We start from the raw sequence: 16,079 nt of genomic DNA on the forward strand, positions 1-16,079 counted from the left end.
AGAAAGAAAGAAAGAAAGAAAGAAAGAAAGAAAGAAAGAAAGAAAGAAAAGGAGAGAGAGAGAGAATCAGCCATGTCCTACGGGCTCCTCTCCTCAAGGAAGCACTGAGAAACAGGAAATCCCTTGGCTTCCAGGACTAGAGGCTTCTAGGTGGGTTGGAGACACAGCTGCAGGCAGCTGCAGGTCCCAAGGGCTACAGCCCATGCAGGACCCAGGGCTCTCTCTACCTTTACCCCTGGGCAGGTTAGAGACCTGGCAGGTTCCCTAATGGTCTGCCAGTTTAGAGACCAGGTTGCAGAGGGACAGAGCCCCGACTCCAGGTGGCCCAGGTGGTGCTGTGGGAGGGTCCTGGCCTGGGAGTCAGGAGACTGCTCTAGTAGTACTCTGGGCAAGACACTGAATTCTGTAGGGCTCAAGTTCCTCCTGTGTTTTTAAACTGAAATTGATTAAATGCTCACTCTGTGCCAGGAATAATACCATAACTGTGGGGATAACCAGTACCATCTCCCATGATTCTATCTCATTTAACCCCATTTGCATTTAACAGTTGAAGAAACTGAGTCTCTGAGGGGTAAGACATCTTGGTCACAGTCACACAGCTGGTTGGGGGCTGCCTCGGAACAGGGACCGCGATGTCTCCCAGCAAAGCCTGTGCCCTACACCGCTTCAAATCCTACAAGAATGGGTTCTACAATGCCTGTGGTTTCAGCCTGAGGGAGGGGTCAGGTTCCAACAGCCCAGACACCAACCTGGAGACCACGAGAGAACCCACTTGAATAGTCAGCTGCCCTAAAGCAGATGAAGGAAATCAGAATATGCCACCACAAAATATGGGCCTTTGGCATAAGGATCATCTTGAGCTGGTTCAGATGTAGAAAGAAGTCTTCCCAGGGCGTCTTCATCTGACTAAAAGTGGAAACTACTTCTTCCTTTTTTTTTTTTTTTTTTTTTGAGACAGATTAACAAGAGAAAAACAAAGAGGGCCTCTGTTTTTCTCTTGTTAATCTGTCTTGTCTAATTTACAGGGCCCCAGTCAGAAAACCTAGGAGAGTAAAGGGAAAAAGTTAAGTTTTTTGGAACCCACCGTCTCACTCTGTCATTCAGGCTGGAGGGCAGTGGTGCAATCACGGTTCACTGCAGACACCACCTCCCAGGCTCAAGCTATCCTCCTGCCTCAGTCTTCTGTGCAGCTGGGACTACAGGCACGTATCACTACACCCAGCTAATTTTTTTTTCTATTGATTTTTAATTATTATTATTTTTTTACTTCTTTTGTAGAGATGGGGACTCACTATGTTGCTCAAGTTGGTCTCAAATTCCTGGGCTCAAGCGATTCTCTTACCTCAGCCTTCCCAAGTGCTGAGATTACAGGCATGAGCCACCATGCCCAGCCCTAAAAGCAGAAACTCCTAAGAAAAGACCCAAAAATGCTGAGATTACAGGCATGAACCACCATGCCCAACCCTAAAAGCAGAAACTCCTAAGAAAAGACGCCTGCCGTAAATGTCCCCATAGAAGCTCTGTGGCCACTTGATTCACTTCCCCAGTTTGCCACCCTGGGAAGCCAAAAACCATTTTTCCTTTGTCTTGTCATTTCTCTACATATTTATTGCTCTTTGTTAAGATGCTTTATATATTTATTTTTATTTTTATTTTTTGAGACAGAGTTTCATTCTTGTTGCCCAGGCTGGAGTGTAATGGTGTGATCTCAGCTCACTGCAACCTCTGCCTCCCGGGTTCAAGCAATTCTCCTGCCTCAGTACAGGCATGTACCACCATGCCTGTATAATTTTTTGTGTTTTTAGTAGAGATGGGGTTTCACCATGTTGGTCAGGCTGGTCTCCAACTCCTGACCTCAGGTGATCCACCTGCCTCGGCCTCCCAAAGTGCTGGGATTACAGGCGTAAGCCACTGTTATCAGCCTAAGATGCTTTATAGACCCCAAGTGCTAACTGCCCCTTTGAGTTACTCATCATTGATGTTTCTCCTGTGTGATTTGCATTATGTATGTTAACAAACTCAGTTTTTCTCTTGTTAATCTGCTTGTCCAATTCGCAGGGCCCCAGTTGGAGCACTTAGGAGAGTAAAGGAAAAAAAGTTAAGTTTTTCCCTTCCTACATAGACTCTAGAACGTACACTAAGGTGTCTCCCTCCACCTATAAAAGAGCCTCCAACCAGTAGCCTCAGATGATCACAGACCTCGCTGGAGGCCTCGAGGCAGAGGTGGGAAGGAGCTGGCCTCCTGCAGTGAGGATCCCTGCAGCTTTCACCTTCTACCATCCCACTTCCCAAAACCGAAGACAGTACACCTCAGTGATCAAGAGCGTGGAGTCCACTCCGGGGAGGAACAATTCTCAGGGGCTTGCTTGCTGTGTGATCTTGGGCAAGCGTCTTAACCTCTCTATGCCTCAGTATCCTCAACTGTAAAATGGGATTTGTTGCGAATCCCATTGACAAATTCCATTGAAAGAGACGATGTACTTAGACCACTTAGCACATACAGTAAGTGCTCAAATAGGAGCTTTTGCATAACCAAAGCAACTGAAAGCTCTGTCCAAGAAAGTGAACAATCTCAGGGACCACCAAGAAAGCAGAAGGGGCATTTTTGTACAATTGCACAATGGGAGCAACCTTGAACCCTACCTCACTTATAACTTTCCCTTACACTAGACAAATAGAGAACGCCTATTTATTGTCAGATTTGCATTTTGTTAGCTCTGAATATATGGAGATTGTGAAATGAGGTACTGGAGCCAAAAATTCCCCAGAGAATTGGTTATTCAATAATTATTCAGGGTCAAATTCCGCAAGGGGTTGAGTTTCTGTTCTCCTTACAAATATACCAACTTTTAAAAGTGAAGTAAGGAGTGATCAGTGTTTCAGATAAAAAGCAGGGTCTTCAGAGAATTGGATGGTTCTTTTAAAACAATGCTTTTTGCCTGGCGCAGTGGCTCACACTTGTAATCCCAGTACTTTAGGACACCGAAGGGAGTGGATTGCTTGAGCTCAGGAATTCAAGACTAGTCTGGGCAACATGGTGAAACCTCATCTCTACCAAAAATACAAAAACGTAGCTGGGCATGGTGGTGTGTTTTTGTGGTCCCAGCTACTTGGGAGAATCACAAGCCTTAGGGGCCAGGGGGTGTTGCATGGAGGTTGCAGTCAGCTGAGATGGGACCACTGTACTCCAACCTGAGTGACAGAGTGAGACTCCATTTCAAACAAAAAACAAAACAAAACACAAACAGTGATCTCAAATATTGGCAGCATCAGAAACATCTGAGGCTGGCTAAGTTCAGATTCCAGAGACTAGTTTTGTGGGTCTGGGCTGGGCCTGATATTGGTGCTGCTGGTTCGCCGACTGCAATCGGAGGAGCCATGCTTTTACATTTATTTATTTATTTTGAATAAATAAATAAAGCACTTACTGAGTGCTTAATGAACCACCGCTCCCAGCCGGAGTAGCCACCCTTTGCAGAAATGTCCTGGACCATTTTAATGATTCCCTTTCCAAGAATCACTTAAATAGAGGTCTGCTGTACAAAGCGAGATACTCACATAGTCACTATTTCCGCCACAATGTTTATGTCTTTTAGACTGCTGACTTACTTTCAGAGTTTAAAAGTTGTCATTGTGTATTTCATTTCACCAGAATTGAATACAGTTATTATCACCCGCCCCCTGAAAAAAAGGATTTGTTGAGCTCCCCCAATTCCGGGTCTGCTTAAGCTCTGTGCTCAGCTCCAGGGGAAGCCCTTCCATGAGGAAGCAGTGGGTCATCACGGGAAGTGAAGTAGGGCCAGCCAAACCAAAGGAAATAGAGCAGACCTGCAAACCCACACCCACTCCCAAAGTCAGTCTATTGTCTGAAAAGCTGAAGCTGCTGGGCATGGGGCTCACACTTGTAATCCCGGCACTTTGGGAGGCTGAGGCGTGCGGATCACCTGAGGTTGGGAGTTCGAGACCAGCCTGACCAACTGGGAGAAACCCCGTCTCTACTAAAAATACAAAATTAGCTGGGTGTGGTGGCGCATGCCTGTAATCCCAGCTACGCAGGAGGCTGAGGCAGGAGAATTGCTTGAACCCGGGAGGCAGAGGCTGTGATGAGCCAAGATCGCTCCGTTGCACTCCAGCCTGGGCATCAAGAGTGAAACTCTGTCTCAAAAAAAAAAAAAAAAAAAAAAAAAAAATTGCTGAGCATGGTGGTGGGCGCCTGTAAGCCCAGCTACTCAGGAGGCTGAGGCAGGTGAATCACTTGAATCCAGGAAGTGGAGGTTGCAGTGAGTCAAGATTGCACCACTGCACTCTCCGGCCTGAGTGACAGAGCAAGACTCCATATCAAAAGAAAAAAAAAAAAAAAAAGAAAGAAAGAAAGAGAAACAAAAAAAAAAAAAGAAAAAAGAAAAAAGGCTGAAGCTACTGGGAGTCTCCAAAGCAAAACGCTTGACGTCCAAGACCTTGGGGAACCCCAGCCACCAGGGCCTGTGTGGGGAGCAGGTAAGGGTCACTGGCTGGGGTTAGTAGGCACTCAAGAAGTGCTCGTTGACTAAACGAATAGTAAATGTAATCCAAGTGACTTTTTAAGGGGGGTGGGACAGAGGGAGCCCAGAGCACTGGTGTAAGAGGTGGCACCCCTTTTTTGGCCTTCTTTGCTTCCTCTTTCCTCTGCCCACTCCCAAGGCCCCATCAGTGATTCTAAGGGGCATTCCCCAGGTTGGGGCACTGGGGAACCTCACTCACCAGGGACAGCTTTCCGGACTTCACTGTACACTGTCTCTGTGCCCTTCTTTACTAGATCTGGAAAAAGGACCAGGCATAAGTTAGTAGCTGCCTCTGGGAACCAGGTCAGTCCACTGCAGTCATAGGAAAAGGTCTGAGGCTCTGCAGGCAAGGCCGTACCCCACCACTGCACCCCACCAGAACCAGGTCCAGAAGCACCCGGAGACCTTGTCATTTCTGATATTAGAAAATCCTGGTTGGGCGCGGTGGCTCACGCCTGTAATCCCAGCACTTTGGAAGGGTGAGGCGGGCAGATCACTGAGGTCAGGAGTTTGAGACCATCCTGGCCAACATGGCGAAACCCAGTCTCTATTAAAAATTCAAAAAATTAGCCAGGCATGGTGATGCATGCCTGTGATCCTAGCTATTCACGAGCTAAGGGACGAGAATCACTTGAACCCAGGATGCAGAGGTTGCACTGATCCAAGGTTGTGCCATTGCATTCCAGCCTGAGCAACAGAGTGAGACACCATCTCAAAAAAAAAAAGAAGAAGAAGAAGATCTTGGTTAACCAGCATCACCTCTAGTCTGGGAATAGGAGGTCAGCAGGTCATTGTGGAGCAGGGCCACATGCTCCAGAGGAATCCTGGACCTGAGGGGCCACGGATGGAGGGGCCCCAGCAAGGGCCTGCAGCCTCCAGCTTGGTGGCCCCGTTTCTCTTCCCCTGCCACCGTGACCCTTGTCCAGACACTCTGCCAGGTCCCTCAATGCAGGGTTGGGCTATGGCCTCCCCATCACCTGAGAGCCCAGACCCCGGGATCCAGAACCAGATCCCAAGGTCTGGGTTAGAGCCTGGGGGTTGTCAGTGACCCCAGGAATAGCCAGGACTGAGAACTCTTACAGGGTTAGACAGCTGGGCTGGCTGTTTTCACTGCTGGCTCCTGAAACTCATTGCAGCTTCTGGTTGGATTGGTCTGGGGGGCGGGTCCCTGGTGCTGGTTTTTTTAGCAGCTCCTCAGGGGCTCTAATATGCAGACAAGGCTGAGATCCTCTGGGCTAGACCCTCTCAATACAGCAGCATGATGACTGACCCAGGGTGTGGTGTATACCTTGAGGAGACTCAAGGGCGCCCTTCCTGCCATCTGTTTACCTTACACTGGGGTATGGGCACAGGATGTGTACACAAAAATACGCAGTGTACACACATGCACACTCATGCACACAATGTGTATACATGCTATGTACACTCTCATACAGTGTGTAGGGTGTGTCTGCACACATTGTATACACACATACAGCACGTACATACACACTATGTACAAATATGCAAGCTGGGTGTGCACACACATACATACCCACCAACCCTGAGGAAACAGGATGGAACCTGGCCACTTCCCAGCTCCTGTCACCTGCACAGAGGCCCAGGAAGCCTCTCTGTAGAAAAGAGCCTGATGTCGTGTGGGCCATTATTCTCCTTTTACAGATGGGGAAAGGCAGCCCCAGATAGGGTAAGGGACTTCCTGTGCCACGGTCAGTGCATTTCCCTCCTCGGAGTGGGTAGCCGGGGTGTGACCCTGGACTCTACCTGCACTGAGATGCCCTCGTCTCACCATGCTCCAGGGACACCCCACTCTCACCTCCTGGCCCCACACATACTCCTCCACAGCCAGCACTGCCCTTTCTCCCTGCCCCATTTCCCTGCAATTCTGGTAGAGCTTCACGCATGTACCAACACCCCCACACTCACCGTCCCTCTGTGTCCTGGGAAGTTACAGGGCCCCCTAAGCTTCATAGCATGTTGGTGACATTTGTCCACAACACACTGACGTGACTTGTTCCCAAGACCATCTCCCTGGCACCTCCTCTGGGGCGACAGCTGGGGTCTTGGACATGTCCCATTCCTGGGCTTGCTCAGCTGCCCAGGGGCACCTGTCCAAGTTTGAAGTGACAATAATGGTGGTGGTTCCTGTGTCAGGAACCATTTGTGAGGTGAAAGCCTGGGGGTGGGTCAGATCCCTACAGTTGAACTTGGGGCATTTGGGGAGACTAGGGCCTTACACTGACTTCCCCAGGGCACCAAACAGGATTTGGAACTCAGTAGTGTGACTGAGCCACCAGGGTACCCCACTGCTGGGACAGCAGAGATGCCCACACACCCCTCACTCTCTGTGGCGCCAGATGCGGGGGCCTCAAGGGAAGCTGTAGGGATCCCCATCCCTATTGGGGGATCCTCCACATCCCCAAGACACCCTCTGCTTGATGTCAGGCCTGGCCAAGTCACTCACTCAGCAGAATCCTAGCCACCTAGTGTGAACCCCACACTGTGGAAGAGGAAAGGTGATCAGGCCTGATCCCAGCTTTCAGGAGCTCCAGGCTTAAGGCAGACAGGTGCACAAACAACACAGACACTGCAATAAATGCTGCCGAATGCCATGTACCAGGTGCATGGTGCGGGGGCAGTCACGGCCAGCTCACCCTCCGACCCAGGCCTACAGTGGGGGCTGGGGCAGGTGGGGAATAAATGGGGGGAGAGGTCTTGGTGTTTGGGCCTGGGGGCCTGGACACCTTGCACATTTTGGGAACCCCATGGTCCCCAGGCCCACAAGGGGCAGCTGGAGACCTCTCTGGTGGCCTTGGGGATGCTGTAACACTCATACCAGCCAGGGCAGCAGGGGAGGTTTCTGCGTCTTGGTGGAGGGAGCTGCTAGAGTTGCAGCTGCTCCCAAATCTGCCCAGCTTAGTGACGGGTGGGCAGGCAGAGTTGTAGCTTATCACTGCCTCCCCTCCCCACCCACTCCACGGCAGCAGCTGCCTGCTAATGAGTAAACCAGGCTGGCAGGCTGTTTGTCTCTGCTGTCAGAGATGTTTCCGGATGGGGCTTTATTTTGGCTTCTGTTTTTCTCTGTGTTAACAGAGAAGGAGATGGCTTCAACGTCATGGGGTTTTCCCAGCAATTAGTCTCAGAGCAAACATGCAGCATACCAGGATTTACTGAGTTCCTTCCTGCCCCTCCTCCACCCCAAGTGACTACTTGGTTGGCTGCCACTAGGGTCAGAGCTGGATGTGGTTCCCATCCCCTCCTCCATAGGAGGAAGAAGCCTTGAGAACAGGGAACTGGCTTGGTTAAGACCAGGTCAAATGTACTCACCACTGGCCTTGTACCCACAAAGCCCCTTTTCTTACCTGGCAATACCTGGCTCTCCACCCACAGGAAGGCAGAGAGGGAACACCTGAGGCTCAGGCCTGACCTCCCACACTGCTCCTTAGCTGCCAAGGAGGAGGATGGGTCTAGAAAACTCATATTGAATTCCCAAAAAGCTCTTCATTGCCCCGAAGTGACCCTCCTTACGGGTCTACCTGGACCTCTGCAGCCCACACAGCGTTTGTGCAAATGGGGAAAGAGGGGCCAGTTAAGTGATGGCACCCCTGCAGCTGCACAGCTTGGCAAGGAGGACACATGCTGACCACCTCTGCTTCACCCAATCCTGGGGGGTCTCGATACCTCCTTATTTTAAAATTTTTTGTAGAAATGAGTTCTTGCTTTGTTGCCCAGGCTGGTCTTGAATGCCTGGGCTCAAGTCATCCTCTCGCCTCTGCCTCCCAAAGTGCTGGCATTACAATACCTCCTTCTTGTCCCTTCAACCCTTCCCCATCTTTAAGCAAGAAAAAGAAAACCAGGGCCAGGTGCAGCGGTTCATGCTTGTAATCCCAGCACTTTGGGAGGCTGAGGTGGGCAGATCAGTGAAAGTTAGGAGTTCGAGATCAGCCTGGCCAACGTGGTGAAACCCTGTCTCTATTAAAAAAAATATCCAGATGTGGTGGCAGGCACTTGTAATCCTAGCTACTCGGGAGGCTGAGGCAGGAGAATTGCTTGAACCTGGGAGGTGGAGGTTGCAGTGAGCCAAGATGGCACCACTGCACTCCAGTCTGGGCAACAGCGCGAGACCCTGACACACACACACACACACACACACACACACACACACACACACACACAGAGCAGCAGCAGCAGGCAGTAATTAGGTCTCCCATCCTGGCCATTCAATTCTTCATCTGGTGCTGCAATCTGAGTCCAAGATATATCTACAATAGAATCCATACATTGCCAGCACTGTGCCCGCCCATCCCTCTTGCCTGGTGATAACATACTAGTCTCTCTGCTTCTGTTCTTGCCCTCCTTCAATCTGTTTTCCATGCCAACCACGAGGACTTTTTTTTTTTTGAGATGGAGTATCACTCTATCTCTGAGGCTGGAGCGCGGTGGTACAATCTCGGCTCACTGCAACCTGTGCCTCCTGGGTTCAAGCAATTCTCCTGCCTCAGACTCCCAAGTAGCCAGGATTACAGGCACATGCCACCATGCCAAGCTAATTTTTGTATTTTTAGTAGAGACAGGGTTTCACCACGTTGGCCAGGCTGGTCTCAAACTCCTGACCTCAGGTGATCCGCCTGCTTCGGCTTCCCAAAGTGTTGGGACTACAGGTGTGAGCCACCGTGCCCGGCCAAGAACATTTTTTAAAGAAGAAAGTTGAAAGCTGTTACTTCCTTGTCTAAATCCTTCCAAAGGCTCTCAAATCCACTTAGAATAGAATGCAAAGAAATCCTCAGAGGCCCTGCATTCTCCCCAGCTTCCTGCGCCTGCTTTCTGTCCTGCTCACTCTGCAGACGTAAGGGCCTCCTTTCAAATCTTGGATGAGCCAAGCTCTGAACTGCCTCACACTGTCCTTTCTATTTCCTGGGACTTCCTATTTCCAGGAGGGACACCCCTCCCTCCTGGTGAGGCTACCTTCTTTGCACCCTTCTGGCCCTGCTTAAATGTCACCCCTCGAAGAGGCCTCTTTGGGCCATCCAAGCCAGAAAAGGTGTCACCTTTTATGCCTTCTCATCGCACCCTGTTCTTCCCCTTGCAGGCACTTATGATTACCGATGCCACCCAGCCTTTGCTGCAGTGTGTTCCTGGCTCCCTCTCAGGCTGTCCCTCCACAAGGGAGGATCTGTATATGCCTGTGCTGCCTTCATAGTGGCTGGTCCATCACCAGCCTTAATCACAATTTGTTATCTCAACAAGTGAATCACTTTACAATGAAATAAAGAGGAAGAGGCCAGGCATGGTGGTTCACGCCTGTAATCCCAGCACTTTGGGAGGCCAAGACGGGTGGATCACCCGAGGTCAGGAGTTCGAGACCAGCCTGGCCAACATGGTGAAACCCTGTCTCTACTAAAAATACAAAAATTAGCCAGGCATGTGGCGCATGCCTGTAATCCCAGCTACTCAGGAGGCTGAGGCAGGAGAATAGCCTGAACCCGGGAAGCAGAGGAAGCAGTGTGCCAAAATTGTGTCATTACACTTCAGCCTGGGTGACAAGAGCAAGACTGTCTTAAAAAAAAAAAAGAGGAAGAGAGCTTCAGGCCTGCCATGTTCCCCACCCCTCTCAGGTCCAGCCTAGACTCGGAAGTGAGTTGTACAGATTGGGCAGTACACAATCCCCGGGGGCCATTCTCTTGGTAGGCTATGGGAGTGTGCCCCAGTGGTGCAGCATACAGCCCAGAGGCTCTGCAGGGCATCTCTGTAAGGAAGGTTCTGTGCATACACCTGCTGAAACTCAGCCCAGGCTCAAAAAGAGAAGAAAAGGAGAAATGCAAGACTCCTCCCAGGTCATGGAGCAAGGGGTGATTTCAGGACCCCATTGCCGTGTGGTCTGGCTGGCGCAGCCTGGAAAACTGCACACATTCAGCCTGCACAGTCTGGAAAACTGCCCCAGGCCTGCCTGGCTAGGTGGATGCAGCCTGGGGTTAGCCTCAGAGGAAGGGAGACAGCTGGCAATGATCCCAGGGAGCTTCCCAGCTGGGCAGGAAGACTCTGAGACTGCTTCCTTTGAGCGTGCAGGAGCCACTGTTTCCTCTGAGCGTGCAGGAGTGTGCAGTGACCCCCGGGGACTGTGTACTGCCCAATCTGGATTAGCAAAGGAGGAGGAGGGTTAGGAGATGCATTTTTAATTTTTTTTTAGACAGAGTCTTGCTCTGCCGCCCAGGCTGGAAAGCAGTGGCGTGATCCTGGCTCACTGCAACTTCTGCCTCCCGGGTTCAAGCGATTCTTCTGCCTCAGCCTCCCCAGTAGCTTGGATTACAGGCACGCGCCACGACACCCAGCTAATTTTTGTATTTTTAGTAGAGATGGGGTTTCACCGTGTTGGCCAGGCTGGTCTCCAACTCCTGGCCTCAAGTGATCCGCCTGCCTTGGCCCCCCAAAGTACTAGGATTACAGGTGTGAGCCACCGTGCCTGGCCGGGAGATCCATGTTTTTTATGGTGCCCAAAGCAAACGAGATTGATGTTCTAGTATTTGCTATGAAGCAGCCCACTCTGCATCCATTTCCCCAGCACAGAATCAGAGACAGGGACTTCCAGGCCAGCCTGCCCTTGAGAGAACCACATACACAAAAACAAAACCCAAAGTGTAAAATCAGTGCCACTGCTCACACGGACAGGGATCTTGTGCTTTCAAAGGCCTTTACCTAAGTGTCCCTCTAAATGGCAAAGCACTCGATACCTTGAAACATGCATTTGATTTACACACATTCAGTCTGCACAAGCAACTTTAGGAACACACTGGGTGTGGGCAAGGGGTCTACCTCTGGAAGGGACAAATTGCTCAGTACTTCCTAATTCCCTGGCACTTAGTAAGTGCTTAATAAATCTTACCTATTATTAGTAGTATCATAACTAATAATTATCAAAAATTGGCCAGGTGTGGTGGCTTCTGCCTGTAATCCCAGCACTTTGGGAGACAAAAGTGGGTAGATCGCTTGAACCCAGGAATTTGAGACCAGCCAGGGCAACATGGCGAAACCCTGTCTCTATTTTTCTTTAATTAAGTTTTAAAATTATTGGGGCTGGGTGTGGTGGCTCATGCCTGTAATCCCAGCACTTTGGGAGGCTGAGCTGGGTGGATCATTTGAGGTCAGAAGTTCGAATTCACGCTGGCCAACATGGTGAAATCCCATCTCCACTAAAAATACAAAAAAAAAAAAAAAAAATTTGCCGGCTGTGGTGGTGCACACCTGTAATCCCAGCTACTCAGGAGGCTGAGGTGGGAGAATCGCTTGAACACAGGAGACAGAAGTTGCAGTGAGCTAAGATCACATCACTGCACTCCAGCCTGGGCAACAGAGTGAGACTCTGTCTCAACAAAGAAAAAAAATATATATATATATAATTAAAAAAAATAAATAATATAAATATTAAAATATTATACATAAAATATATAAAAATAAAAATACATAAAATATATGATAAAAATATATTGTATATACACAAAGAAAACATATATATAACATACATATATACACACACACACACACACACACACACATATATATATATATTTTTTTTGAGACAGAGTCTTGCTCTGTCACCCTGGCTGGAATGCAGTGGTACAATCTCAGCTCACTGCAACCTCTGCCTTCCGGGTTCAAGTGATTCTCCTGCCTCAGCCTCCTGAGTAGCTAGGATTACAGGTGCACACCACCAGAGCCAGCTAATTTTTGTATTTTTAGTAGAGACAGGGTTTCACCATGTTGGTCAGGCTGGTCTCGAACTCCTGACCTCAGGTGATCCACCCACCTTGGTCTCCCAAAGTGCTAGGATTACAGGTGTCAGCCACTGTGCCTGGTCTTTTTTTTTTTTTCTTTTAAATTATTGAAATTTTATAGTTCAGAGACAGGCCCAGGGCCAGAGCCTTTGCTCCTTCCAGTTTTAGCAGGCCGGTAGGTCTGCTAATCACTTCCTTTGGAGCAACTGAGGGTACACAGACTCTTCTCACTGAACACAGCAGCCCCCCACCCCTGGGGTTTACACCCAAGCCAAAGGCAATGCCTGGGGACTCACTCGAGTGGCACTTACCTTTGTGAGGCTCAGCTGAGGACACTTGCACTTCCGTGTACTGCACGTCTGAGGTCAGAGGCTCTGCTCAAAGAAACCACAGCAGCTTGTTGTTTAGGTGGAATGTCTTGTGGGCACCTCAGATCGTAGAAGTAGAGACTTTCTTTTCTTGTTTTTTTTTTTTTTTTTTTTTTTTTGACACAGAGTCTCACTCTGTTGCCCAGGCTGGAATGCAATGGTGCGATCTTAGCTAACTACAACCTCCACCTTCTGGGTTCAAGTGATTCTCCTGCCTCAGCCTCCTGAGTAGCTGGGATTATAGGTGTATACCACCACGCCCAGCTAATTTTTGTATTTTCAGTAGAGACAGGGTTAATTTTTGTATTTTTAGTAGAGACAGGGTTTCACCATATTGGCCAGGCTGGTTTTGAACTCCTGACCTCAAGTGATCCGCCCACCTCAGCCTCCCAAAGTGCTGGGATTACAGGCATGAGCCACTGTGCCTGGCCAGATTTTCATTCAGCTTATTAAAGTATTCTGTATTTTGAGGGGGCAGCCAGACACAGGCTTACCTCCATTCGGGATGAAGAAGGGAGTATAAACCCCTGCACTGGTCCAGGAGAGAGACACAGGGCCTCGGGGCCCATGGTTTCCTCCCTGACTCCTGTTACCAAGATGTGGAGGGACCCCCTGGCCTAGGTCCCTGTTTCTACAGTGGGGGGAACTTGGAACAGGTCAGTAGAGACAGAAAACAGCCCAGTATCAGCCCCAGCAGTTCTCCCAATTCAGTCTCACTCAAGATGCTGGAAGCCTTCTCCACAGCCACAGACAAACAAAGCTGCCTCCGAGACCAAGAGGATTTCAGGAAATGGGGAACAGGGGTCACTAGCCTAAAATACTTAGAAGTATGAAGCATACAAGTGAATGAAATCGCTCAGGGTACAAGGTGAAAGCTAGAAAAGTAGTTTGTCTTCAAGTCAAAAATAACATTACTGTTTTGTTTTTAAAGCCCTAAAGAACAGGGACTCTCATCAGCTACTAAAACAATGATTCTGCAGTCAAAGATACATTTCAGGCTGAGTGTGGTGGCTCATGCCAGTACTTCAGGAGGCTGAGGCAGGCAGATCACCTGAGGTCAGGAGTTCATCAGCCTGGCCAACATGGTGAAAACCCATGAACACGAAAAATACAAAAATTAACTGGGCGTGGTGACACACACCTGTAATCCCAGCTACTTGGGAGGCTGAGGCACGAGAATGGCTTGAACCCAGTAGGCAGAGGCTGTAGTGAGCCGAGATTGTGCCACTGTACTCCAGCTTGTGCGACAGAGTAAGACTCTGTATAAAAAAAAAAAAAAAAGAGCCAGGCGCAGTGGCTCACACCTGTAATTCCAGCATTTTGGGAGGCTGAGGCGGGCGGATAATGAGGTCAGGAGTTCAAGACCAGCCTGGCCAAAACAGTGAAACCCTGTCTCTACTAAAAATACAAAAATTAGCTGGGCATGGTGGCGGGCGCCTGTAGTCCTGGTTACTTGGGAGGCTGAGGCAGGAGAACCGCTTGAACCCGGGAGGTGGAGGTTGCAGCGAGTTGAGATTGCACCACTGCACTCCAGCCTGGGTGACAGAACAAGACTCTTGTCTCAAGAAAAAAAAAAGAAAGAAAGGAAGAGATCTTCACGGAATCCTTTCTCTTCCTTAGGAGCCTTAGCTCCCATGGCAGCAGCCCAGAGCAAAAGGAATTTTGAAAAATGATTTAGTCCAATCCCTCAGTGCTTCAGGCAGAAGAGAGCAGTACAATTGTCTTTAAAAATCACCACCTCAATACCCAAGAGAAAAGAGGTCCCACTGCCTTACCCAGTAGTCCATTATGAGTCAGGAAGTTGTTTTTCGGATATAACCCAGTTCTTCCCTACTTTGATTTAGGTGACTTTCCTACTGAGGACACTAGATAGCATCTCTGGTAAAAGCAACTAGCCACCTCCCTTGACGCATCAGCTGGGTACAGGGTCACTAAGAGAGGTGGGAAATTATCCACAGTCTTTCAAGTTTTAGTTTTCTTTTCCTGTGAGTCTTTTTTTTTTTTTTAATGTAAAAGTTGGTTCTAATAAAAACATGTAATTAGATAATTACCTTTATTATCATTTATTGGTTTCATTGCATGGTTTCCGACATCATCATTGTGACCTAGTTGAAAAACAAGAAGTAGGATGAGTGACAAGGGAAATTCTAGTTTTCTAAAACCTTTTAAAAATTCAGTGTCCCTAACAAAGTCAAGTCTGATTTATTCAGTGTAGTGACAGTCAGCATTGTTTCTGAGTCCTGGGTCCTCTCGTTGGTCTCCCTGTGGGCTCCATTTGACCTATTGTGTAGTCTTTTTCTTTTTTTTTTTTTTGAGACGATGTCTTGCTCTGTTACCCAGACTGGAGTGCAGTGGTGCGATCTTGGCTCACTGCAGCCTCTTCCTCCTGGGTTCCAGTGATTCTTCTGCCTCAGCCTCCCGGGTAGCTGGGATTATAGGAGCGCGCCACCACACCCAGCTGATTTTTATATTTTTAGTAGAGTTGGGATTTCACCATGTTGGCCAGGCTGGTCTCAAACTCCTGACCTCATGTGATCTGCCCGCCTCAGCCTCCCAAAGTGCTGGGATTACAGTCGTGAGCCACCACGCCAGGCCTGTGTGGTCTTTTTCTAACACTGGTGGGACGTCTACCATCCCATGGCAGAGGCACTTCTGTTTGTGAACTATTTGGAATTCAGAATTGTTCAATGTGAGCAAGTTCATGAGAAATTCTGGAAGGGACCAGCTAGTACTCATAAACATGAAGGACACTAGTTAATTAAGCCTGTCTAGTTCGAGAACTGGATTGATGAAAACATAGTTTAAAGAAACAACAGTATCTCCAGGTTGTCATCTCAGTGGGCATGGACAAAGACCATTTTTGTCTTTTTTTTTATTAAGTTGTCCTTTATTACAAAGAATTCTTACAAATGTCACAAATACTATTCTTGAACACACAGTTTTCCATCATGTATTTGAATTAATTACTATCATAATTATTAAAATATATTTGTAAATTGAAATAATCTATGCAGAGATGATATAATAAGAATTGGAGTATTTGGAAATTTGGAGAAAAATCTTATTTCATATAAACCTATATCAACATTTAATTTAGTTAAATGTTGTACTTATGTATAAATAATACAAATCACTGACAGAAGCCCCTTATGCCAAAAGGTATTATTTTATCTGTAGCAATAGATTACATTTTGCTAAATATTTACCTTTTTTTTTTTTTTTTTTAAAGAGATGGGGGTCTCACTTTGTTGCACAGGCTGGTCTCGAACTCCTGGCCTCAAGTGATCCTCCCACCTCAGCTTCCCAAAGAGCTGGGATTACAGGCAAAAACTACCATGCCTGGCCTGAATATAGTTCCTTCCTTCCTTCCTTCCTTCCTTCCTTCCTTCCTTCCTTCCTTC

General features: G+C 48.4%; 1 protein-coding gene across 6 annotated transcripts in view; it reads right to left on the minus strand.

Moving 5' to 3' along the window:
• PECAM1 (platelet and endothelial cell adhesion molecule 1) overlaps positions 1 to 16,079 on the minus strand; it is a 90,921-nt gene that overhangs the window by 14,508 nt on the left and 60,334 nt on the right. For 4 of the 6 annotated variants that reach the window (XM_023212056.1, XM_023212058.2, XM_023212055.1 and 1 more), the window contains 3 exons: positions 14,730 to 14,783; positions 12,622 to 12,684; positions 4,741 to 4,797 (listed from right to left, as the gene is read on the minus strand). In XM_023212056.1, the coding sequence (XP_023067824.1) occupies positions 4,741 to 4,797; positions 12,622 to 12,684; positions 14,730 to 14,783 (174 nt within the window). The remainder of the gene's footprint in view (positions 1 to 4,740; positions 4,798 to 12,621; positions 12,685 to 14,729; positions 14,784 to 16,079) is intronic. The other 2 variants (XM_023212060.2, XM_023212059.2) reach the window with 1 other exon arrangement.

This window comes from Piliocolobus tephrosceles, chromosome 16, assembly GCF_002776525.5.
Source record: "Piliocolobus tephrosceles isolate RC106 chromosome 16, ASM277652v3, whole genome shotgun sequence".
Classification (NCBI taxonomy): Eukaryota; Metazoa; Chordata; class Mammalia; order Primates; family Cercopithecidae; genus Piliocolobus; species Piliocolobus tephrosceles.